Source organism: Sphaeramia orbicularis, chromosome 20 (assembly GCF_902148855.1).
Source record: "Sphaeramia orbicularis chromosome 20, fSphaOr1.1, whole genome shotgun sequence".
Lineage (NCBI taxonomy): Eukaryota > Metazoa > Chordata > Actinopteri > Kurtiformes > Apogonidae > Sphaeramia > Sphaeramia orbicularis.
Genome location: NC_043976.1, coordinates 14,298,859 through 14,322,885, shown reverse-complemented (window position 1 = coordinate 14,322,885; position 24,027 = coordinate 14,298,859). Strand labels below are relative to the sequence as shown.

The window sequence follows — 24,027 nt, the reverse complement described above, 5'->3', positions numbered from 1 at the left end:
AAAACAAAGGACAGTTAATTTGTGATTTCCTCTGCTCATTTGAAGGCAAATTAAGTGTCAAACAGCTAATACAGAGCATATTTCATTTTATGAGCTTTTAATTTAATTCCACCACCTCATATCGCTGAAGCCCGTTAGTTGCACTGCTAACGCCCGCTCCTCATCTAAAAACGGGGGCCATAAATAAACATGTTTCAATTAGGCCCTTCACAGTAATAGGATATGATTCTGTTCATTTGCCACGTATGGATGGTGGATGTGTCATTGTGGCAGAGAGGAAACAAGCTGCTGGGCGTTCGCAGTGTTTTTCTCCGGCCACGGATGCCCAGTGGTGACTGGCTTGTGTGCGTGGCGGGGGAAGCTGGCTGGATTGATGGAACTGCCGCAGGGCCAACCCAACTGTAATTACAGGCCGTAATGAGAGGCTGCATGGGGAAGTACTGCAATAATAGTCCCTGTGTACTTAGGCATATCTGTGAGGGGGCTAATAACGATTAATTCTCCTCACCAAGGAGAACTTGTCTTAAAACAATTCAATATTTCTCCATAAGCCGCCTCCTGTCCTCCATTTCCCTCAAGCGACAGCTATACGTCGACTGCCTATTTGCTGGGCCCGGCTACTCACAACATTACCAAGAATGCATCACTTTTGAAACCCAAGAGTCGTTTAGTTTTTGGCTGAAGTTGCACCGTAAAAGTTTGGCCCACAGCTAAGACTTGCACAAAACTGAAGCTGGAAGTCTAATTAACTCCAATTTGCCATCAGGTGGTTGGACTGGGCTGTAATACTGCAACTGATGAGTACTACACTGAGGAATTCAGTGCTGCTTTTTTAATCAAGAAGGCAATATTGTTCCTGTGCAAAGACTCAAGAGTAGTTAGGATCATTTCTGCATGAAGCCCACATAAGTTCGGTGAATAACGTGTTCTTGATTTAAATAAGGCTGGCCACTAAACAGCTGTCTTATAATAATGACAAATAGTTTCCCTCAGCATAGCGTGTCATATTAAACAGCTCTATGTTTAATGGCTTGGATAAATAGGCCATAAGTAGCATGGCAGACCACGGCCGTGTCTCCGTTGACAGCAAACCAAGCGCACAGATAACTCATGTCCAGACAGAGTGACTGAAGACACCAGTGCTGCGCAACTTCTCCCCCTTAATTCAATTCCCTAGCACTGTGTTGTCCCCCCCAACCCCCCAACCCCCCCAACCTGTGCTCCAGATCATACCAAAGCACTCCTGACGGATAACAAGCCAGGCTGTTTGTTCGAGCCTATGTTGCTGGCGCGTGTTCGCCCCATTATCTCCGCATAAGCTAAATGCTAAATTATATTTGCCATTTTGTTTGCAGTGACACGGGGCATCAATCACCTCCCTTTTTTATTTCCTCGCCTCTCGCCCCCCTCTTCCCCCCCCCCCTACTGCAGCCCCTGAGCAGGAGACGAGGGGTTGAGAGGTGGGGTGGGCCGGAGGTGGGGAGGCGGAGGAGGTGGGGGGACATAAAAAATTCATTACGCTTAGTGGCACATCAGCAAGGGAGAGATATGACTCCTGAGGAGGAGAAAGGGGGAGTTGATAATGATGAAGAATATCAAACATAATGCGGCCCAAGTAGCTGCCCCATCCAATTTGTCCTCGTCGTGCAGTGATCGCTTCCTTCGTGTCTGCGGCTAAGAAACAAGCACCGCAAGGACTATGAAGCATCTCCTTGTGGTACTCGCTGTTGGGATGTGAAGAATACAAATGACGGAGAAAGAAAAAGAAACAGAAATAGTGAAAGAGAGTGATTAAAAGTGAGGGAAACTAGGTAATTTGTGCACGAGGGTATGTAAGGTGAGTATTGGAGTACGCAGGGTACTTTGAAGTTCTGCTCTGACCTGGGCAGAAGCACCCCAGGGAAACACGAGACTACAGTAATAAGAGATCCCACTCCTTATAAATACTATATTGCAAGGCATGACAGTGTTTTTAATCCTAATTCGTATTTGATAGCCTTATTGCTCTGTGATTGAGTAAGGCAAGGTGGTTGGCTGTATACAGTTCACGTGTCAAGAGCCGATCTGTGTCTGTCAGAGACGGGTAGATGTCAGCAGAGGCATTGCTTCCTTCTCTTGACAGGGCTTGATCACTGCTCTTATGAGGAATCGCATGCTCCCAGGCTCCCCTCGCCCTGCTCTCATTTCCATGTCTCTGACACATGTTCATTTGCGTGTCTCTGACATGCGGATCATGTTGCGCACGTACAGGGCCGCGCTCTTTGATCCTGAAAGGCAAAGAGAGAGGCACCCAGCCCAGCACCCATGAGGAGGATGCCCCACGCCCACAGGCGGAAGGAAGTTTACCAGTTTGTTTCGGAACATCATTACCAGTTGGGAGCTCGTCATCGATGCCAGTGATGCTGCGGAATTATGTGTGTTCTCAGGTGTGATCGGCAATATTTGGTTGCGTTTGTGCTGCGAGACTTACACGTGAAGAGGGGGCACAGGGGAAGGCTCGTAGATGTATCGTCCCTGGGTATGTCTGTCATCGATTGGCACAGGAGGGTGGAAGGTTGGGAAGAACTGTGGCGCAGCTGTATAGAGTAACAGGAAGAGAAAAAGAAAGAAGAAATGAAACCATCAATTCATAACTGAGATCTTTCCCCTACTCTTTAAATTCTGTCAGGCTGTTGGTTCTTCTATAAAATATTTTCATTCCCTCCTCAGCTAATCTAAATAGCAGCTATAATGAAAGGCAGTGGTTGATGGCTATCTTTCAGCAGACCCACCCAAAAGAGACCTCATTAAATGCTGTGAACTAAAAGCTGCGCGGCTGCAAAAATGTTCACTGAGGAAATCTTTGTAAATGTCTTGAGGCTGATAGAATTTAAAATAAACACAGATAAATAACCATAAAGAGAAGCAGCCAAATGGCACGTTTCTCACTGTACCAAGCAAAATATGGTTTTGTACAAAGGATAATGTTTAAGTACAACCAATGGGACATACAAAGTGAGAACAAAAACATCCTTTTCCGTTTCAGTGTTTTGTCACAACTGGCAGAAAGAATTGAGAGGCGTCTTTTTTTTCCCCTTTCCAGATAAAACATTAAAACATTTGCATAATATGAGCTTCCAAGCCGTTCTCCATTTTTACCCCTGAAATTGAAACTGCCGTCAGACTGGATTCACATATTCATGCTCATCCGCTAACCTTAACTGCACTGTACACCAGAATCGTAGGGATGGAATTCTCTGTCGCAGCTGTGCATCCATTGTTAGACAAGCTGCAACAAGAAAACCATAAGTACAGACTTTTTTCCCTATGCTGTCTACCTGAGTGTTGAGTTAAAACATGAACAGAAACACGGCACATAGTTATGGCACAATTGAATAACCACATAGTGTGATAATATAACAGCGGTGCATGAATGATTCAGATCATTTACTTAAGTAAAAGTACTAATACCACGCTGAAAGTACATCACTGCAAGTACAAAACTACTCATAAAAGTCAGTAAGATATTACAACATATTTAAATGAAAAAAAAAAGAGAAAAATAGTCTTTGTTTAGTGAATGAACCCTATCACTGCTGTATTAATGTGTATGTTTCATTTTAGTGCTCTAAATACTTTGATACCAAACTATTTTGCAACAAAAATTATGCTGCGTACTTTCATCTAGAGCAGACAGATAAAATCATCATCACTGTCATGTGAGAATTAACTATCTCTGAATATTGGCCTCTGACAAGCTCAGAAAACAGCCTCGTTTCTGGCTTTGTGTCAAAATATTCTCAAATTAATCCAAGAGTTTATTTAGTTTAAGAAGGGGAAAAAAATTACTAATGCATATGGGAAAAACGTCATGCTTTTGTCACAAATAACCAAATTCAATACGTTTGCATTTACGTGTACATGTGGAGTAATGTTGAGATCCTCTGAGATGTAGTGGAGTAGAAGTATACAACTGCAGAATAGAAATAGTAAAGTAAAGTACAAGTACCTCATATGTATCCTCATTTACAACTCATTTACAGTACACTCCCTACAAATATAGACACTTACAGGTTTATTTTAGCAATGTAGCCTAGAACCTGAGGCCCTACATATTGTATAGATACTGCACATGGAATAGGAGAACATATTAACTATTTATTCATAAACTGTACATACATCTTATTGCCAAACACATGAAACTTTATTGCCTGTTTCTCAGACCATTGCCAAGTTGTTTATCACCACCCTGAGGCAAAGCATGTGTCAACATCTGCATACCTTCACTCACCAAGTCTCAGATGCTGCTAGCTATGTGTTTTTTTTTGCTTGTAAACATCTGCTAACGTGTGCCAAGAGGGCAGATGTCCAAACGGCAGGGTGCCCAACAGCTCTACAAGTGTCACCCACGCTAAACGCAGCTGCATGTCCAGGCAACGCAGCAGGTGTTGATCCCCAGCACCTCCGAGGTCTGCTGAACTCATCACTCATTTATTTATTTTGTTGATGACTGCCAGCTTAGGCCAGATCGAGCACATACCGTACGTAATCTACACATCACTTCAGGTGTTGCTTATTCCTTCTAATCGGTACAATTTGAGTCTCAAAAAGAATCCACCAACATACGCTGATTTTTAACCCCTCCCCAATTTCTGCATTATATAACTCAGTAACTTCATTCATTTGACCTCCGCGCTAATGCCCACGTCTTTCAAACACCCCCCAGTATGTTACCCAGACCTCTTTGTTAAAATTGTAAAGTCTCCAAATCCAAGCCAAGATACCCGGGTGATGTAATCTACGCAATTTTCTCAGACTTAAAACGACTTCCAACCCTGACGTTACACAGCTGTTTTCACAGGCTGAATAGTACTCCACATGACTTTAAAATGAAGTTTGACATGTTTAATTGGAGAAGTGCACCTTCAGCCGTAGCACACTGGCAGTGTGCAATTCAAGGCAGACGGCACTATTGCATGATTGTTATCTATGAAGACCCACACACCACTGCATTATTTCCCTGTATACATACAGCATGTTCCCATGTTTTGCTTTGCATTATCATCCTTTTCTTGACTTCCTCTTTGTTTATTTTATATTGAAATAAAGTAGTTGACATAGAGAAAATGAACGTTTGCATCTGGTAGTATAATGTTATTATTATGATTATTAATTCTTTTAAATTATGTCGCCACTGTAGTATAAGTTTAAAAATAGCTGGACTATACTTACTTTCTTATGAGGTATAGTTATACTAGTTCTCCATTGAACTTGTCACTACTTGAATCATGCAAAACTACTATTTCCTGTCGCCAGCATTTTGAAATATAATGTGATGTAGATTTAACTGACACAAATTTCAGACATTGTGTTATAAGATTCTCATTATAAAAATATTTTAAAAATAATTATTATAAAAAATGTCTAATTCTAAGCGTTGCTAACAGTTGTTGAGATATATTTTTGGATTAAAAAAAAAAGAGAATAGAAAAAAGAAATACACACAGAGATAAATTTGGTGCCAGCCATAAATGTTTTCTGAAACGCCAAAAATCCTTTTACTTTTCTAAACATAATAAATATCTGTTGTAAATTCCCTTTCTGTCCGACTTGACAGATATGACTTAAGTTTGCTGTTGTTAGCTTGCTAACATTAGCTTCCCAGCTAATATTAGCTTACTTGACGATGTCAAAAACAATTTATTTAATAAAAAAATTATCTTTTACTACTAAAAACAGTAAAACTAAATGTAACTTTTATATTCACTGATTTTAAATCCCAGAAACTGACTTAAATTATACTGGTGACAGGAGGTAGCATTTTCATATGTTATCTGGTTCTTGGTACAGGTCAGAACTCATAGCAAAAGAGCAAAACAGTGAAAACAATTTGGAAGTAATTAACCTATAAAGTATGTTATTCCTTATTTTCACCCACCTGTTGTTTTAGAGCTGAATGAGAGCAGTTTTCACCATTATGTAAGATAATCACAGTTAGGTCAAATAATCACAATAATGTGATGTAATAATTATGACAGTCCTAATGAGGACGCAAGTGAAACAGAAAAAAAAACCAGCGTATTTTAATTTCACTTCATAAACTATACCCGGTGTTCTATTAACTATAAGCATAATTTTGTTAACTGCCATGTGTGACATTATGTACCACTAAATGTCTCTATTTTCTACTTACTAATTACTTCTGATTTATCATTAACTTTCCCAATTTGAGTTATTATTCACATCAGCATTAGAGTAAATTCAAGTTTGTTAATATGCTCAAAGAGTGAAAAGAAACTTTCAGAAATCATTTGAGAGTTTTCATAGGCCTACAGCTTGCACAATAGCAGAGATAAAGTGGTAAAAGCCTCCTCCACACTGCTCTGGCAAGTATCTGACCACTCCGTCTCCGTTTGATAGTTTCCTCCTGATGACTCAGTTTTGGCTTGGCTCACCTCGTCTGATTCCAGAGTTGCTGAGGGATGAAGGGATGGAGGGATGGAGGGAAGGGCTGCTGGTAGACAAGGGCAGAATCAGCTTTGTTTACTCTCCACAGCTCCACTCCTGGGCAGTCGGCCCTTGGCTGTCAGAGTCGGAAATGAACTTTCAGGTTTTACCCGTGTCTGTGTGCTGTGCTCAGACTCGGTGGGAGTAAAAGCTTTGTGTTCTTTAATCTTACTAATCCCTTGTCACATTGCAGGAATTTCATCCTAACCTCAGTCTTGTTTGGTGGGGGGGTGGTGACTATAGAGATTACAAAGTACAAAATAATTTTTAAGACTCCACCCTTTCACCCCCACAATACACACCTTCATTCCCACATCCGCCACTCCTCATTGAATTACCCAGATCCCCCTATTGTTTATGTCTCTGGAGCTCCTCACTCAGCACAGCCTTGCGCCTACACTGGACCCTTTTCTCTTACTCCTTCATCACTCTTTCCCCTCCCTCCCTCTCTCCCTCCCTCCTTCTCTTTCCTCAAACTGCGGCCCATGACTTTGCTGCATGGCAAACCCGTCCACTGAGGTTTATTTAAATCCAACTCAGAAGTTTACTTTACCATAGCCCTATCTAAATAGAACCTGCCACCTCTTTTACGCCAGCGCAGCTCTCCATTAGCAAGGCAAACAGCCCTGTGTCACTGGAGAGAATGTATACAGTCGCAAAGAACAGAGGGCGAAGCAGAGAAGGGGGAGAGACTCCATCCTGCAATCCATCTCCAGTGTTTCCTGTAGGGACTCCTTACTGTTTACTCCGGGACTAAATTGCCCCTGCTCTTCTGGATATTGAGGGGTATTCTCGTTCTCTAATACAGAATACAGCTGGAAGGCACATAGGAAACCAACGCACACGTCAGTTTTTACCTTCAAACTGTGGCCACACACCACTGCAGCTCCAGCATTCCTTAAGTTAAGTGTAATCACAACGGTTTTGTCGTGGCTGCACACGATACACAACCGCTGGCAAGGCAACAGGGACTGAAGAAGTCATGTGGATATCAGGATTTGAAAATGAGCATTTGTGCACTTTTATATGCGTCTTTTAATCTACAATAAAGTATACTGCAGTTAATATTCAATCAGCTCTTTAAGAGGCTTCTCAACTCTTACAATGACCTCAGTGAAACTTTTAGCAAAGCAGGAATATTCATTTCTTTCATTTTTTTGTATTCTTTTTGGAGAGGGGATGGAAGTCATTAAGACATGATTACAAATGGGTCTTAATGAAAGGGCAATTAGAGGGAAACTTTGACCAAGCTCATTAATTCTAATTCAACACAAACACACTATGCTCAGGACCAAAAGCCAGCTTTCCCTTCATTAAAGAGAGGATGGTAATTGCCTTGTCCTTTATTGGACACTTGAATAATTTCAAAGGAAGGGGGAGGACAAGGGGAGGATAAAGCCTAAAGCACATCATTTGCCATATACTTATTGGTTAATCTCCTTTTATAATGGAAGTTTTGCCACAAAGGATCTTCACTGGGCTTTGAAACATATGTGATGTGATACTTGAGGAGAATTTCAGCTGCCACTCAAAGTTCTGATTTGGGTTTTGATGATACACAAACAATTTCTCTCCTTTGTCTTTTGTTGTCAAGTCAGCATTGTGAGTTTATTGTCTTGACGGCTAAACCTGGGCTGCTCCTCTCCTCAGGCGAAGGTTCACTGACTCCGCTCTAACAGAGTGTCACCCGCAGCCGAGGACGAAACGCTCTTCCATAAACACAGCACTTCTCATCGACGCTCCGCTGCGAGAGCACAAAAAAGCCAGTGACAGATTGTCATAAGCGACTAAGGCGGAGTGAGAAAAGGGGCTGCTGGGGCCTGCTCCAGAGGTTTGTGAATTGCTAATGTGGAACATATGAAGCCTGTGCCGGGGCCGTGACTGCCAGATTTCATTATGCCACCTCTTTCCCCGCTCATGATCTCACTGCTCAGGCACGGTCGTCTGCAGCGAGGCCCGCAGTTACATGATAACTCTGCAACGTTTCGCAGAGTGTGTGAAAGATGCTCAAAACGCTTCGCTGTTTGCAAGTGCGTAATGCGTGTGTGCAACTTTCTGTATGTGAATACAAACACACGTATTTCATGTCTGATAATGTTTGTGGTGCAAAATGGACAGTGCAGTGTGGTTCACATTAGCATCTGCATCTTTCTTACCTCAAAAATGCCATTTGATGCACTTACAGCAATACTCTCCTTTGTACTTAGTCATAATTTAAGTGTTTTAAGTATGTATTTTATTATTATATTCTTATAATCATTTTTGCAATCACTCACATATGTCATGTGATAAACTATCTGACATCCAAATGAAAAGAAATCCATCTATGTCTATCAATCAACAAATGAAATTATGTACATTTTATTGCAAAAATGCCTGGTGAAGCAAAAGATTCTAGTGCAATTAAGTGGAATCTCTTTTAAGGAAGATTTTGACTATTTGGCATGTGCCCCTACAATATATTAACCAATGTGTTTAATGCTTGTGAGTCTGCTTTCCTTCAGAACTGTGGCACTGGCCCTCTTCTTTTTATCTGGCAATCGTTAGAGGAAATCAAGAGGCCCTGTACAGACTAACAGTGGTCTGGAAGCTGGCTGTCTTGTGAAGGCAAGTTCCCCCTCTGATCAATCCCCTCACACCCCGTCTCTCATCGTGTTTGCTTACACTGAGACCTCAAGCTGTTTGGACATGTAAATAACACTTTGGGAGACTGTTTTGCTAAGCTCAATGGGAGTTGGTGTTTACTTTTGGAGTGCTTTGCTTAATTACAGGTCCCAGATTGTTTCAGGTCTAATGGCCTAATTACCACTGTATAAATTAGCCTAATGTTCTTGCTGTGCAGAGCTTTCTCTACTGTAAAAGGTGCCTAGGAAGTAGAAAAAAAAAAGATTAAAAAGGAGGCTTTTATTCTGCGAAAAGCACCAGTATCAAGAGAGAGGTGAAAGCAAGCAGAGAGGTTAAATAACAGAAGAATTTTAAGTGTTGGTGTGCCAGTCTCTTTGCCATTCATCATATACACAAGGCTGGCACATCACACTCTGCCCTTCCTCTATAAATCAATAGATTTTTTCCCCCCTTCTTCCGCTGTGTTCTCCTCTGTTTTCACTTTTTCTGTCTCACTTGCTCAATTGCTCTCACACCCTTAAACACAAACAGTCTTTTTGCGGGTAAATGTAATTAGCATGGTGGAGAAGAAAAGCAGAACAAAGGAGAGAGAAAGTGACTGGTAGAAAGAGAGACGTCAGCTATGCGCGATAACAGGCTCTGTGTTCGAGTATACATTCCATTGCTTCTCACTGTCAAAAGTAATTTGTTTGTCTAGACTGAACAAGTCGGTCAATGCCCATCCTTTCTCTTCATGGTTCTACAAGTCTTTGCATATTTGCACTAGGACTTAATGTTTAAGTTTTTTCTTTGCGCCAATATTTGCAGTGTTAAGTACAGGATAATTTTTCTCCCAGTCAATAGAGGGTTGACTTTACCCAGTGATTATAATGATACAATGTAGATTTTTGCAGCTGTCAGTTTACTTCATTTGCAATATATTTATCCAAACTTAAATACAGTTAGTAGCTCCGAATTTAGCAACAGAAGTCAAGCAATGAAGTTCATGTTACAGATTCTTCAACTCCCCTTCTGCATAAATCACACATATCTTAATGGAACTCCAGCATCTGCAAGACATTTACCAAACTAAGTCTTAAAAAACCGCACAGCACTACAAGTATATGTGCAATACTAAAGAGTGTAGCCCCCCAGCACCATCCCACCCCAAATATGCCCCGTTTTTCTTCTCTTCCCCACCTCCCATCCTCCCTGTATCCCAGTATGGATGAGGGAGTGAAGGTTATTTCACAAGGCCTCAGTGGAGCGCCAATCTATCTCCTACATTTGGTGAATTTCTCCAGATTGGGATAAACTGGGGAGCAGAACAAAGCGCTGTGTGTTGGCCCTCTCCCCGCACTCCAGAACACTCTGTATACTCGACCCCACCCTCTAGCCTCCTCCTTTGGAGATTTACACAGCAGTTTAGTAGCTGAAACACTGAGATGCACCTCTCTCAACCCTCTCTCTCACATCTGTCTATCTCCTCTCAAAACAGCTCTCAGAGAGGTGGGAGTTGATTTAAAACTGAAGTTAACTCACCAGGACTTTGCTACATTTATTTTGCTTTGACTCCCCCCTGTGTGATTTATTCGACTTGAATATAAGACTAGCTTTAGGGTTTGATCTTTTTTGAGATCTTTATTTAAGCATTAAAGGTCACGGAAGAAATAAAAAAGGGTGTTTCGTCTGCGAGTATGAATTCCATTTTTTTGGTGTGTGTATGTGATGAATATGATTACCCACATTATACATTGATATAATACATTTTTCTGATATACTGTCCTAGGGTCATATCAGTGATGGTGTTCTTGATTGAAATCAGGCCATGACAAAGTGACCCTCTATGTCACAGATAGTCCCTGAGTCTCAGTGCAGGTAGTACTGAGGCAGCATGTGGTTGTGTGATAGAAACTGTGATGTTAATACAGCTGTATAGCATACTCATACATAGACTGGAAGCTGTAAGAAAGTAAAGCAGAGGTATTTTAATTTCTGGTTCACTTAAGGCCACATAGATTTGAGGTTATCTGCATCCTTAACCTGTACTGAAAATCTCTGCAGATGCAAATATTAACCTCCTCCATATATTAGAATTAAACACATGAATCTGGGACATTTTTGAAACAAGCATTAGACATAGTCAGCACAGGACCCTAGAGGTATGTGACCATTATTTGGGCTAATGGTGGAAATTGTGTGTCACAGAGGGAAGACAAAACCCAGTGTCACAGCAGTCAGACAAATGGCTGCTGGGCTCTGCAAGGCCAGACAGGAGCCGACGCTTCTGGACCAATTAGGTCTTACAAGTGCAAAAACATCTGGAATTCTGCGATTCTTCTTCCCCTCCACTTTCTGTGCTCTTTCCTTCCCTGTCACCTTACCCTCTCTTTCACCCTCTCTCTTGCTCTTGCATCGTCTTCCTAATTCTTTTAGTTAATCCCACTCGCCGTCTATCTCTTTCTCATTGCTTCTCTCATTATTCAAACCGCATCCTCCTGATCTCTCCACTTTCCCTCCTCACAGCATCCCAAAACAAGGACAAAGTTGTAATCCATTTACTGCACCACTGTCAACAGATTCCACCCAAATAATCCTAAAAGACTTACAACCAGGCCTAGGTACTATCAAGGGACAGGGAGGAAAAGAAAAAGGCCGAATGCACAGGGGAAAGCAAGTGAGAGCCGTAGAGCAAGAAGGAAGAAAATACACAAGGAGAGTGGAGAATGAAGGCAACAGACGGAGAAACTTGTGTCACAGTGATTTGAGTCTTTGTCACGCAGGTGGCGCCCAGGGGTTCCCTCAGCCTGGGCAGAGAGACAAACTGGGGCCCATGTAAACCTTAAAGAGGATTAACCCTGCCGGAGCGCTTTAATGAGACCTGAAAGTGCCGGGCACCGGAGAGTCCCACTGATTGAGCCGCGCTCGAGTCGGCTCCCAGCGGTCCACGGGCCCAGTAGCCCAGCAGCACTGCGGCAGCCCCGTGGCCTACAGCTGCCCGCTCACACTGAGCCACATCAAAGCAGGCTGTCTGGGAGAACCCCGAGACAGGGAGGAGGGGAGGGGAGGGGAGAGTGGGCATAGGGGAGGTAGAGAGTGTGAGTGAAGGAGAGGGGAGGAAGGAGGGAGAGCAGGGTGCCTGGATGGAGGAATCCCTTATCTCCTCCTGAGAGGATGCTGCTCTGTGGTGCGAGATTGTCTGGAGCTGCCACCTGTCCCAGGCATCTTTGAAGGCAACATTAAAGCCTGTGATGGGCCTGACCTCCTTGAGCTCCCATTCTTTTATGTCTCTCTTCATTTTCTGCTTTGTTACACCCCCCCCCCTTCCTCCTCCTCCCCCACTCTTGCTCTTCCCTCTCTTCCTCACCCCTTCTGTCTCACTTATGCCCTCAGACTCCAGCTCCCTTCCTCTTTTCTCCAGCGATATCTTACATTTCACCAGGCTGCTAGAAACATTTTAATTATACTGTGTTCATCAGCCTCCTCCTCGTGTAGAACAATATATACTTGTGGCCCTCCAGAGACGAGAGTAAGATACGGGTTGTTGGCTGAAGGGATGAGGGCGCTTATCTTTGCCACGATGTGAGAGGAATGCAAATACAAAGAGGAGTGATGAGATTTGGATACGCGGGAAACAAACATGTCATAGGGCATGAAATAACTGATTCTCCCACAGCAGAGGTGATTATCCTATTGGAGGCTACAAGGTAACTTAAGAAGAAGAAAAAAAGAAGTAGTGGTTTTAACCAGCCTTGAGAAGAAGTCCCCCTGAGCTTTTCTGTTTCATTTGCCAATGTCTTTTTGCTGTAGTTGATTCCCCTTTGAACGGACAATACACAGCAAAGCTTCATTTTAATCACAACAGTGCTATTGTTCTAATTTGCCTGTGACTTGACTCAATAACCAATCTCCTTCAAAAAGAACTAAAACATACAGACAGATGTTGCTGCAGTGATACCAAGAAATGCTGAGTATTCGTCTTTGAACGTCTTAAGTTCTTCTTAATTCTTCTTTAGCCTGTTCAAATTTAATCTTGTCATTGTTAATAAGAGCTGCCATTTTCTGCGATATTCCGTTCAGACGCATCAGCTTTGTGGTAACAAGAGCACCACATGACCTTAAGATGGTATGAAAGTGCATTCTTGAAGCACTTCAAACTCTGCTTAACCCCTTTAAATCATCGAGCACTACAAAAGCGGCACATACATGTGAGAATATGGCCTATCTTACAGCATGAGATGCCTCTAATAAGCTGTATAAAAGGGGATCATCTGATTATCCCTGGTGCGCTGGACCAAGGGGCCACAGCAGAGCACAGGCGCATGTTGTTCTTTCTTGATGAAAGGAGGTGGATGGAAGGGATCCCTCTTCATTGCCTGCAGTGTGCCCCAGGCTTCTCTGTGCCGGCACACTGCTGGGGGACTACACCGTGCCACCACACTCAAAAAGCCAATATTGAAACAATCACAAAGACAAACACTTACCCTTGAAACAGGCACGTGTCTTCTCACCCCAGGCTCTCCCCTCTGTACTCCCCAGTTCTTTCGGAGGGAGGATGTTTAAACCTGATTCCCATCCAGCTCTTGTCATGTTCAAACCAACAGGAGACCACAAACTTTGTTCGAAAGTGCAGTATCTGAACAGTGATGTAACTCTGTTCCTCCAAAACACATACTCGCTTGCGGCTCCTTTTCCAAGACATAAGAAAAAGCCCATATGAATCGAGTGACCAAGCACTGTAATTAACTGTAGAGGGCCCAGGGTCATTGTTGTGTGGATCACGTTCACTTTGGTGACAGCTAGCTCATTCAGTTCAGTGGTCAGCTGCATTTTGATATTGAGGCAGACAGACTGACGCCAGGCCAACGACTGGTGTGCTACGGACGAGTAGACCTGAGATCAGCTCTGCACAGCAGTTTGGAGTTTAACCCCTGTGACTGGACACCCACCACACCCACCACACCGTATACTCAGGAACAGATTTTCAACCACAGCTAAGTGTTCACACTTGCTTCCCTAAAGCATGGGGCCAGTGTGATCCAGGTAGCAGTCACCTCTGGCCAGGCTCAGAGAGAAGGTTTACTGCAATACATGTGAAGGAATCCTTCAGCCAAGCTATCCATACCTCCACTGCCTCTAGCTTAGCAGGCTTGGTTTCTGAGATCAGTCAAGGACGGCACGGCTTTGGTGTGGGGATTAGGCCTTGGCAGCCAGATCAGGGCTAGATTTTTTAAGAAGTCAACCCAAAGAGTATTGGGTTGATGGGCAACCACTACAGCTTGGAGAGACACTTAATATGTCTGTTTATAGTGACTTACTGTATCGTACAGTACAGCCACAAAACCAACATACTTAGACATTGTCTGTAAATCTTTCTTTTCACAAGACATTCTCATGTCCCCTAGCAATTTTTAAATTTGTAGGAAAGCCATTGAAACTGGTGTGCTTTAAGTCCCTCTATGGGTGTGTTTTGGTTTGACAAAGAAGAGCAAGTTTAAGAAAGAGGCACTTTATAAGAAAAAAAAAAAAGGAGGTTCCCCTTGGAAAAAGTATATACTTTGCCAGCAAGTGGGCTCACTGTTGCTGCAGGACCACTGACCGGCTAATCAGTGCACAATGCAAACAGATGTTGTTGTTGTGCATCCCATTCACACTTCTACACAATTAAAATCTTAAAAAAGACTTCTCTCTCATTAATCCTTATCCCAATCCTTTCTTCTTATCCCACTGCAAAGCCCCATGTATTAGTGTTGTGGTAAGAAGGATATGGACTCTTATCCAGTGTTTGCCCAAGAAAAGCGGCTAAGACTCAGGCATCACCATGATTAGCTAATGCTAACAATAGGGGCAATGTTTCCTCCTTTCTGCACTGAAGTGGGTGTAAAAACCAGAGTAAACACTGTCTTGGGCCATGGACGAAAGAAGAGTGGGAGAGCAAAAGTCTGGGTGAATAGCAGAGATTTACAGAGAGCACAGACCCCTGAAGATAAACCCCTCATGCTCTCCTCTTGTTCAACTCCCACGCCTCCCAGAGCTTCGCCACCATGTTAACGACCTAGTGGCCAGGTGTGGGGAGGCTGCAGGTGCCGTCGCATTTAGGCACATTAAGCACTGACAACACACCAGAGCTAAGAGTAATCGGATTTACCTGGTTGTCTGCTGCATGGCGTGGTGCACTGTGCAAGCACAGCACAAAGGCTTAGGGCCCCCTCTCCATCACAAACACACACACACGCACACACCTGGGATGAATTTAGGAGGTGACAAAACCTTCACAGAGAGGGACTGCCGCTGGTGGAGTAAGACCTGTGTGTGTGTGTTTGTGTGTGTAAAATCTATGTACTCACTTGTGTATGGGACCGGAAACCAGAACAGATGCCGTTGGCTTTTTACACCTTGTGGCGGCAGATGCTACAAGCTTCTGGTTCAAAGCAGAGCACGGGAAAGGAGGAGGGGGCCTTGTGAAGGTTTTAGGGGGAACCCTTTCGATCTGCTGACCCTCAGACCACTAGAGCTCATGGGGTTTGAGCTCTGGTACTAGTTGCAATCAAGCAGAATGGGACTGCTGCCTTTTGGGACGCCCCATGTCCTTAACACCTGGGGCCTCTCAGAGGTGTTTTGCACAGCAGTGGTCTCATCTCAGATCATAAGTCTTTCCATGTAGTCAGGATCAGAGAACTGACAGCAAAACATCGACAGGAAAACACAGTAACAGATAACATTTTAAATGCCTGATTTCTATTACCATTATGTTTACTTCCATTATTCTCTGTATATGACCAGTACCTACTAGTCCTGAGGATAATTGTGTAATTATTGCTCATCTGCTGGTACTCATGTTGCAGCCAGTGGTGGGCCTCATTTACCATGTTCAGAGGTTCATTTTTCAGTGGATGGTAGCATAATATCACACAAATCTCCTTCACAGATTGCAAAATCTCCCAGTATTATCCAGCAAGGTCAGGCACAGATGCCTGCAGTTAGGTGGACACTAAATGACAGCAGTAAACGTAGTGATGATCCCATCACTTCTCACAAATCTCCCCACTCTCTCTCAGAAAACACTTTTCTACAGTTACTATCCAAAGACATGGGAATTTAAATGGCCAATCTATAGTACAAGTCAATACAGCTGATGAACATATAATAATTTTACTCATTTGGAGTTTCTCTTCATGGTTTTGCATCTAATGAATATGTTAATATTCTCAACTGCATCTTTCCACAATGCATTTGCACTTTCTACAGTACATTATCCTCTTGCTAACTTGTTCAGTTGTTAGGCTCATAGACTCCTCATGACTTACCAACTGAATACCAAACATTTTATGCAAACAATGTCCCATGTCAGAATTATCAGCTCACAACTTCCAACTGAAGTCAGTACTGAAGGAACATCTCACTTTATTATATATATTATATGTGTTACAGGGTTTGTCCTTTTGATTAGTTGGCAAATTCCAATTAGGTTTAAAATGTCTGATGTCAGGAGCAACACAAATTTCACAAACAAAAGGTTCATTTGGGCTCAAAAATGAACAGATTACATTTTGGTGGCCAAAGGTCAAAGGTTAAGATACAGCACAATTTCTTGTTTGTTTACTATTGTGTGATACATAAATAACTGATGGCTGGCTCATCATCATAAACCCAAAGGACTTTATATTAAAATGCAGAACAGTCCAATCTCACTGCCCCCTCCCAGTCAGCATCACTCTGCCATCACTCTACTCTCCTCTGCCTCATATGATTGCAGTCTTCCAACCTCTTGAGTACCAATGCACAAAGAAAGCCTCTTAAAGCTCTGCGGCCCTTTTGACTTCTCCTGCTGCCTTTGAACTCTCCATTTCAGGCTGTGATTTTTCCACATGACCCTAAGCCTCAGTGTGACCCTCCTCTCCCTACACTCTCCCCCCTCCTCCTCAACAGGCTTCACTGGTTTGGAACCTCCAGAGCTCCTTCACACTTACCCATACACATACATAAAATGAGAAGTGGCAGTGTTGCTGAGTTAGGTCAGGATGTAATTGGCAGTAATGTTTTGCCCTCAAGGGTCCTGTCCACAGCAGCATTGCCTGGTTTAGTGTAACCTTTCGCTTAAGGAGGCACCTCGGTGACTCTAAAGAATTCCAGCACAAGGGAGCAGTAGCTAATGAAGTGGCAGAATAAATAGAGTTACAGTAAAAGGTTGGGGTCCACTGGACTTTTCATTACTGCCTTTGGATTAAAATCACTCTGTCCCACTCTGTCTGCCCCAATTCAGAGCCAATTTAACCAAACTAAACAAGCTATCACATCAAATCCTTGTCTGCGGGCTAAGTCCTGGCTACAGTGGCTGCTGAATTAACCTCCTAATCAGCCTCTTACTCCCCAATCATCTATCTCCTGTTCTCTCTTTCCACATACACACACAGCCTCACTTTCATCCGACTAGTACCGACTATCTCACCTTTTTTTTCCGCCAAATTATCTTCGGTATCTCGCTCAAGCCACAGCTCTCACTTCACCTCAATCTCTCAGGCTTCATCTCCATTAGTCTCTCTTTCTCTCGCCTCCTTTCTCTCACACAGTCTCCGGGTCCCAGAGAGAGAGAGAGAGGCAGAGTAGGGGGTGGTGAGGTTTGACTCTGCACTGCTTTGGGGCTTTGAAGTGTGTGTTGATGAGAGAAAGTGGAGTACTGTGTTCAGACAGGCCCCTAATGAGGGAATTAAGAAGCTACGCTGGCCGTTCCCCATACTAACTTCCCAGGCACAAAATAAGACAAGTGTGTGTGTGTGTGTGTGTGTGTGTGTGTGTGTGTGTGTAAGTGAGCAGAGAATGAACGCATGGGATGGGCTAATCTGTCAGACTTAAGCATCTGGTAGTCCTGACTCTCACCTACAGTAAAGAGACACACTTAGCCTTAGATTTTGATTGTGCCACATACACGTCCTTGAGTTGTATGTTCACTTTATTCTGACATCTTTAAAGGGGGCTATATGTAATATTTCAACTTTCAAATATTTTAAAAATGATCTAAAATCATCATTACAGTCTTTGGAATCAAGAGTTCTGAAGTTCTCCAAAAGATAGCAGCATATTGGATTGTAGAGAGGAATAAATTCCCACCAAAGTATCATCAGATTTATAACTACTGGAGCAAGTTTTGAGTCACTCTGCCGCAAAGGAACAACATTTGGAGTCGGTGACAGTAAGTTGATTATAAGACTTATGAGTATATAAAGTTATTATGTGATGTTATTATCTTTGCTAAATACATTTTTGTCGATCCACGGTTCAAACAAAATTGTGACAGTTCTGACCTTGTTAGGATGATTTCAAATAGATCTCAAATGCAGCTATTGACAACACAAACTGCACAGAAAACCAAGGTGATTTGTGGTTTTACTGTGGCTGTTTTCTGTCTACAAACACACCTGAGCTAACAGAGCTATAACACAAATTATAAGATGACGCAGCATGTGAAGATTATAAGATACAGTGTTATTTTGACTGACTGTCAAAATAACCGGTTGTGTGATTTGTTTGACAAATAAAACTTGATGATACCATAACACAGATGTGTGTAAATACTGAGTCTTATACTTTATTCAGTACGTGACACAGTCTGTGGATACGTAGCGTTCATTTGTCGGTGGATTTGGTAAACCTAAGTGTCTTCTGGTATGCGACTTCCCCCAGCTGTTGACAGTTTAGAATATCAATACTACATACAACCCCTTTAATGCCCACCCCCACCCCGCTGATGAATGATGAATGTACTTACAATAGTGGGAGTCCAGGTAGCCATTTCGGGGATCCATGGCAAACAAAGTGCCTCGGTATGGTAGGGCATGGTCAGCTAGGTGGGGAAGGGAACCATGGAGCTCTTTCTTGAGCTGTGAGGGGCGCTCTTCTGTAGAAGTGGAGGGCTCCTCAGTCACGCTCCTGTCATGGGCGCCAGGTGTCGGGGCCTGGGAGCTGATAGCATTACGCCTCTCGCGGTGGTAAGGTGTGCCTGAACTCTCATCTTCTGCAAGTAAAGAAATATGGAAAGAAAGGAAGAGGATGGGACGTTAAAAAAAGTCCACACACCTGAACACCCACATACATAGAAGATGCAAGTAGACGGATGAGTAGGAGATCAGATTTGTGCACCTGTAACCTATTGGGCATTACTGCTGGGTTTTCCTTCCACTGAGCCATATATGGGAGTTCAGAAGCAGACAGTGTACGAAAAGACAAACAACCCAGCCTTTATATTTCATACAGTCGAGACAGCATTCCCCGATTTCTGTTCTTAAATTTTACTTTGCCTGTAAATAAAAAGGATTCTCATAAAGGAGGCAAGTCAGACTTTCCGCCTGCATTCCTAGCTGCCCATTAACCAGCGTCATGGGTTGTACCAACCCCACCCTCCTACATTCTCTTGTTTGCTCCCCCCTCTTGCACTGTTCTCACACCAAATCTCTTTCTCTGTCTGAGGGCAAAATTAGAACTACTGGGGTCTCCGGGGAAAAGCTTCCTGGCATGCTGGGTAAAAGGAATAAATGTGGAGTTGAGTTCAAGAGCTGAGCTTCACCATAAAGACATGACCCCTGACCTTTGGCTTGACCCCTGAACTGACAAGTATAAGGGTTGACAAGCTTCCTGACCTTGTATTAGTCTTTTCTGTAGTGTGATACTATATGGACTTTGACATTAGGTCTATGTTTGGGTTAGAGGTTATAATTAGGTTATAGTTTTGTGTTTTTAGTTATTTTGACCAGGATATCTTTACAGACAGTGAACAACTCAATCTCAGTTTTTTTGTTTGACTTACAATAATATGCTTATATTTAGTCATAAAATATAGAGTTGCATTGAAGGTGGAAACTGTGGAAGTTACTTGCATTAGCAGATTAATGCAACGCTCCAGTGGTTTCACACATCCAGTTCAGTTTACTCTTCACTGAAAGTAAAAACATTCTCCTTTATTTGGCCTGATTACCACAGTCTGGTCTATTCTCTGAGCCCTGATCCCTTCATTAGCTGCTATGAATGGTCTCCATGTTCAGCCCTGGTTATGTGTAATTATGATTTTCCCATTGAGGGTGTTGGTCATTGGTACACCTCAGCGCTCCTGCTTGTGTTAATGTCTCTCACTGTGAACCTGGCAAAATGCCGCTGTCCTGGCGCCAGAGGTTCTGTACTATTAGCAGCCTAGCAGTCCAGGGCTCCCCCACCACGCACTGCAAACCAACAGCATCCAACTGCCAATTAAGAGCAAAGCAGAGGGCCAGATTAAAGAGGCACTACCTTAAGCACTGAAGAGGGGCTGCTATAGTGCTCCACCACTTCAGAGAAGAGGAGAAGCAATCAGAAGAGGGGGTTAAAAGAAAGAAACAGAACAAGAGAAATGAGATTGAGAGAGGAGGAGAAGCAACCCACAGGTCCCACTTTTATTCCCCTCACTCTCCCACATCTATTACCTGCGTTCGGGCCCTTCGCGTCCCTGCGCAGCATTGGCAGCAGATTCAAGGATTTTTAATGCGGAACTGACAGCCAGAGACGCAAGCTGCTATCATCCCAAGGAAATGACAGTGTCAGTTATGATATAAGTATTTAATCCTATACTGCACAGCCAGTGATCTTATTAAGGGAATAATGGCACTTATACGGTTAAAGCTGGATTAATAGGTCTGCTCTTGCAAAGCGCAATATTAACATAAAGGGATTTTGGAATTGGGTTCATTTCCTGACATGGATTGAAGCAAGTCGCGACTGTAAACTAGTCTGGTAGAAAGCACTGTTAAGGGAAGAGCATGTAGCTGGGTGTAAGAGCAGGCATCCACTGTGTACGGTTGTCTCTTTCACATCTAGAAAATCGAGCATTACATCTGGCAAAGAAAAAAAATCTGGCTACTTATTTATGAGCTCTTTTTCTTGCTTTCATACAGATATTTGATGTTTTATAAATAGATTCATCACAGGGGCCAGAGATGGTATAGCAGTTAGGCCATCAAGCGCTAATACCAGCCTAAAACATCATCTGCCTGACATACAGAAAGCTACTCAGGAGACCCAAATACTTACTTAAAAATATACTATATATGACTACTTTTTAATAATTTTTTTTTTCTTGTTCAGTCTTTCCCTTAATCCCTATTGCTCTTCCTTTCTTTTTGCGTTCTTTCTCTGTGACCCCCGATGCTTTTCAGATTTATCTCTTTCTTTCTAGGGAGGTCAAGCGACTAATAGTTCAATCACAGTGGTGTCACAGTCAAACTACCCCCCTCCTGACACCATGGCAAACCCACAGGGGGGTTCATCATTCAACAATATACCACATTAAGGGGCTTCATTAGAGGTTCACAGCACCTTAAATGGTTAAAGAAACACTCAGCAGCACAAGGGTCAAGTGACTCCTTGGACTGGTGAAAGAGAAAAAAGTAGTCTCAAGTAAGGCTCCTCCTCTTTTCAACCTGCAGCTGAAAACTTTCTCTGTTCTTATAACATGTCAGGTATCTGTCAAAAATGGGATAATGAAGATGGAGAAGACACAGGTAAACACATGCAACTTTTAAAAGTTGAACCCTGCAACACTTCTCTAACTCTGACCATCCGCCCAGCAGACCCTCTCCCATTTTCCCTCCCTCATTTTTCATTCCTCTTTTATTTCCCCTTCTTTTCCCATGGTTGCTGCATCCAGTCCTCTACCAGTTAGCTGGTCTATTCAGCCCAACACAAAAGCAGCAGGCCGGTCCTCTGTGGACCAGAGGAAAGCATGCCTCTCAAAAAAATCTGAAAAAAGAACTATCCCGCTCTCTCTCTCTATGGTGATTGAATTTCTTAACATCTTTTCAAAAAGCGCTTAAATGCCTGGAGGCGAGAGGAAGAAACAACCTAATGGTGGATGGGGAGCACTGAACAAATTTCAGAGCCCTTTCCTGCTCGCGTTTGAGGTTGAAAGCGAGCTCCTGCCTTTCAAGTTTCAAAGTCCTCCTTCCTCCTGCAGTGTCACTGAAGGATTTGAAAAGAAGGTAATTGTGCTCACTGCCGTCCTGATCAGAGCACACGCCCCAGCTCTAGTATTTCAGGAGCTTTCTCTGCCACTATAATGGTACCTGGTGCTCCATTCCTGCATTCTTCCTCTCCTACTACTCTTTCTTTCTGCTCCCACACTCTCTCGCAAACCCTCTACAACCCTCTCTCTCTTGCTCTCCCTCACTTGCTCTCTATCTTCCTTTCACCCCCAGCAAGCCACTCATTAAATGCTAAAGCCCAGGTTTCTCCCTTTTTTCCCCTTGTCCAGGGTCCCCATTGTAAAACTCTGGTTCGAATACCTTCAGAGAAAACTCTATGCATGGCCTTTAATATGGTCATATAAAAGAGAGCATGGATGCAGTGACAAAATGAAATTTAAAAGAGATAATGAGATATGGAGTAGGGCCAGTTCCTTGGGCTCTAGGGCAAGGGGGGACTAAAGTTAAGGGTGCCCCGCCAGTTCAAAGAATGAAAAGTGAAACAAAACCCTTGGCTTGTTGTTTTTGAAGATATTTCTACAGGCAGAGGTTAAGAAAAAGGATTACTGTTCCTCCACAGGCAAATCAGTCTTTGACTCTCAAACATCTGATTTGCCCTCCGGCCTGAACTCTGTCAGGGACATGCATGTTTCAGGGATGCACAAAGGACGCATGCACATTGTAACTCTTTTCCCTGATGCCCCTTTCTCTAAAAAGCCTAAACATCAGAGGTGTTGTTGTTGTACCTCTGAGCCAGACTCAGACATAGACCATGTTACCCCTTCGAACTTCTCAAAGAACTGTTGTCAGTGGCACAAACAGCTTTTGGCTGGGGAGCACATGGAGAGTGAACAAGGAGGAGAGGAGCGGAGGATATACAGTGAAATCACAAAACACTTCTTCAAAGCTCCTCTCCTCCTGTGCAATAATCTCTTGCTCCTTTTTTCTTTCTCTTGCAAATCAACTCCCGGGAAAGACTCAAGTCTCCCCAATTAACAATGAGAGGGGGATGAAACATTCCAGCAGCTGGCTAGAGTTTAATAAGAGCACCTCTCCAAGCAGCTTAGGCTTATGTACCTGATTCACTGGCCCTGGCATTGGCACTATAGACAGAGGGAATCATTCACGATTAGCGCGGGCTGAAAGAGAGACCGCTCAAACTCAACCAAACCCAACACAACAAGAGCGCAAGAGATTATGGCAATTGTGTGAGGTATTTTTCTGATCAACTTCTTGGCTGACGGGCTCAGTTCCACAAGAGGCTAGGTGCCTTCCTTACAACAGAGTTCAGGTCTCAATCATGTAAAGGTTACAGGGCCTTAACAAAGGTGCATCTATCCATGTTAAAATGCGACATTTAAGAAAATGCTCAACAGATACATACTCAGAAGGTAGATCAGGCCATAACTTTCTAATCTATGGGAGAACTTCAGCAAACATAAAGTTCGCTCCCAGTAACTTTTCTCATGTTTGATTCAGTGTCTGCAGAGTAAATCTACAACGGTAACCATCAGCCTGTGACTGATGTTTGGGCAAATTGCAGAGGGAAGCATGGGCAGGTCAGGATGTTCCCTCTCCTGGTTAGCAGTCTATTGTCAGCTGCTGATTTCCCACACAGCACCCACAAATGCCCTCTTCAATAATCATCTAAACTAATTCAACGACTCCCACATCTCAATTTGCCTCTTAGCATCCCACACCCCAACCCCCAGCTCCACAGCCCGCAGTCCCAGCTCCTTTTCTCTGCCGCTGGGGGTCTGCTGGGACGCACCCAGCGCTCTGCATCTCACAGTCCCAGCCTCCAGGCCTCAGGGCTGGGGAGGGGCAAATCAAAGCCTGCCTGGCTCCTTCCTTCTTCCCTGCGCTCACCTCAAATCAGCCTCACAGCAGGGTTGTGTCGTGCCAAGCCTCCGCCTGCCCCTAGCTACCCCTTATTCACCCATTAGGGGCACAG

At 43.4% G+C, this 24,027-nt stretch overlaps 1 protein-coding gene across 2 annotated transcripts in view; it reads right to left on the bottom strand.

Moving 5' to 3' along the window:
* Nucleotides 1-24,027, bottom strand: part of gli3 (GLI family zinc finger 3) — a 110,540-nt gene that overhangs the window by 50,512 nt on the left and 36,001 nt on the right. The window contains exons 3-4 of one of the 2 annotated variants that reach the window (XM_030123775.1): nucleotides 18,857-19,102; nucleotides 2,471-2,576 (exon numbers count right to left, since the gene is read on the bottom strand). In XM_030123775.1, the coding sequence (XP_029979635.1) occupies nucleotides 2,471-2,576; nucleotides 18,857-19,102 (352 nt within the window). The remainder of the gene's footprint in view (nucleotides 1-2,470; nucleotides 2,577-18,856; nucleotides 19,103-24,027) is intronic. The other variant, XM_030123777.1, reaches the window with a different exon arrangement.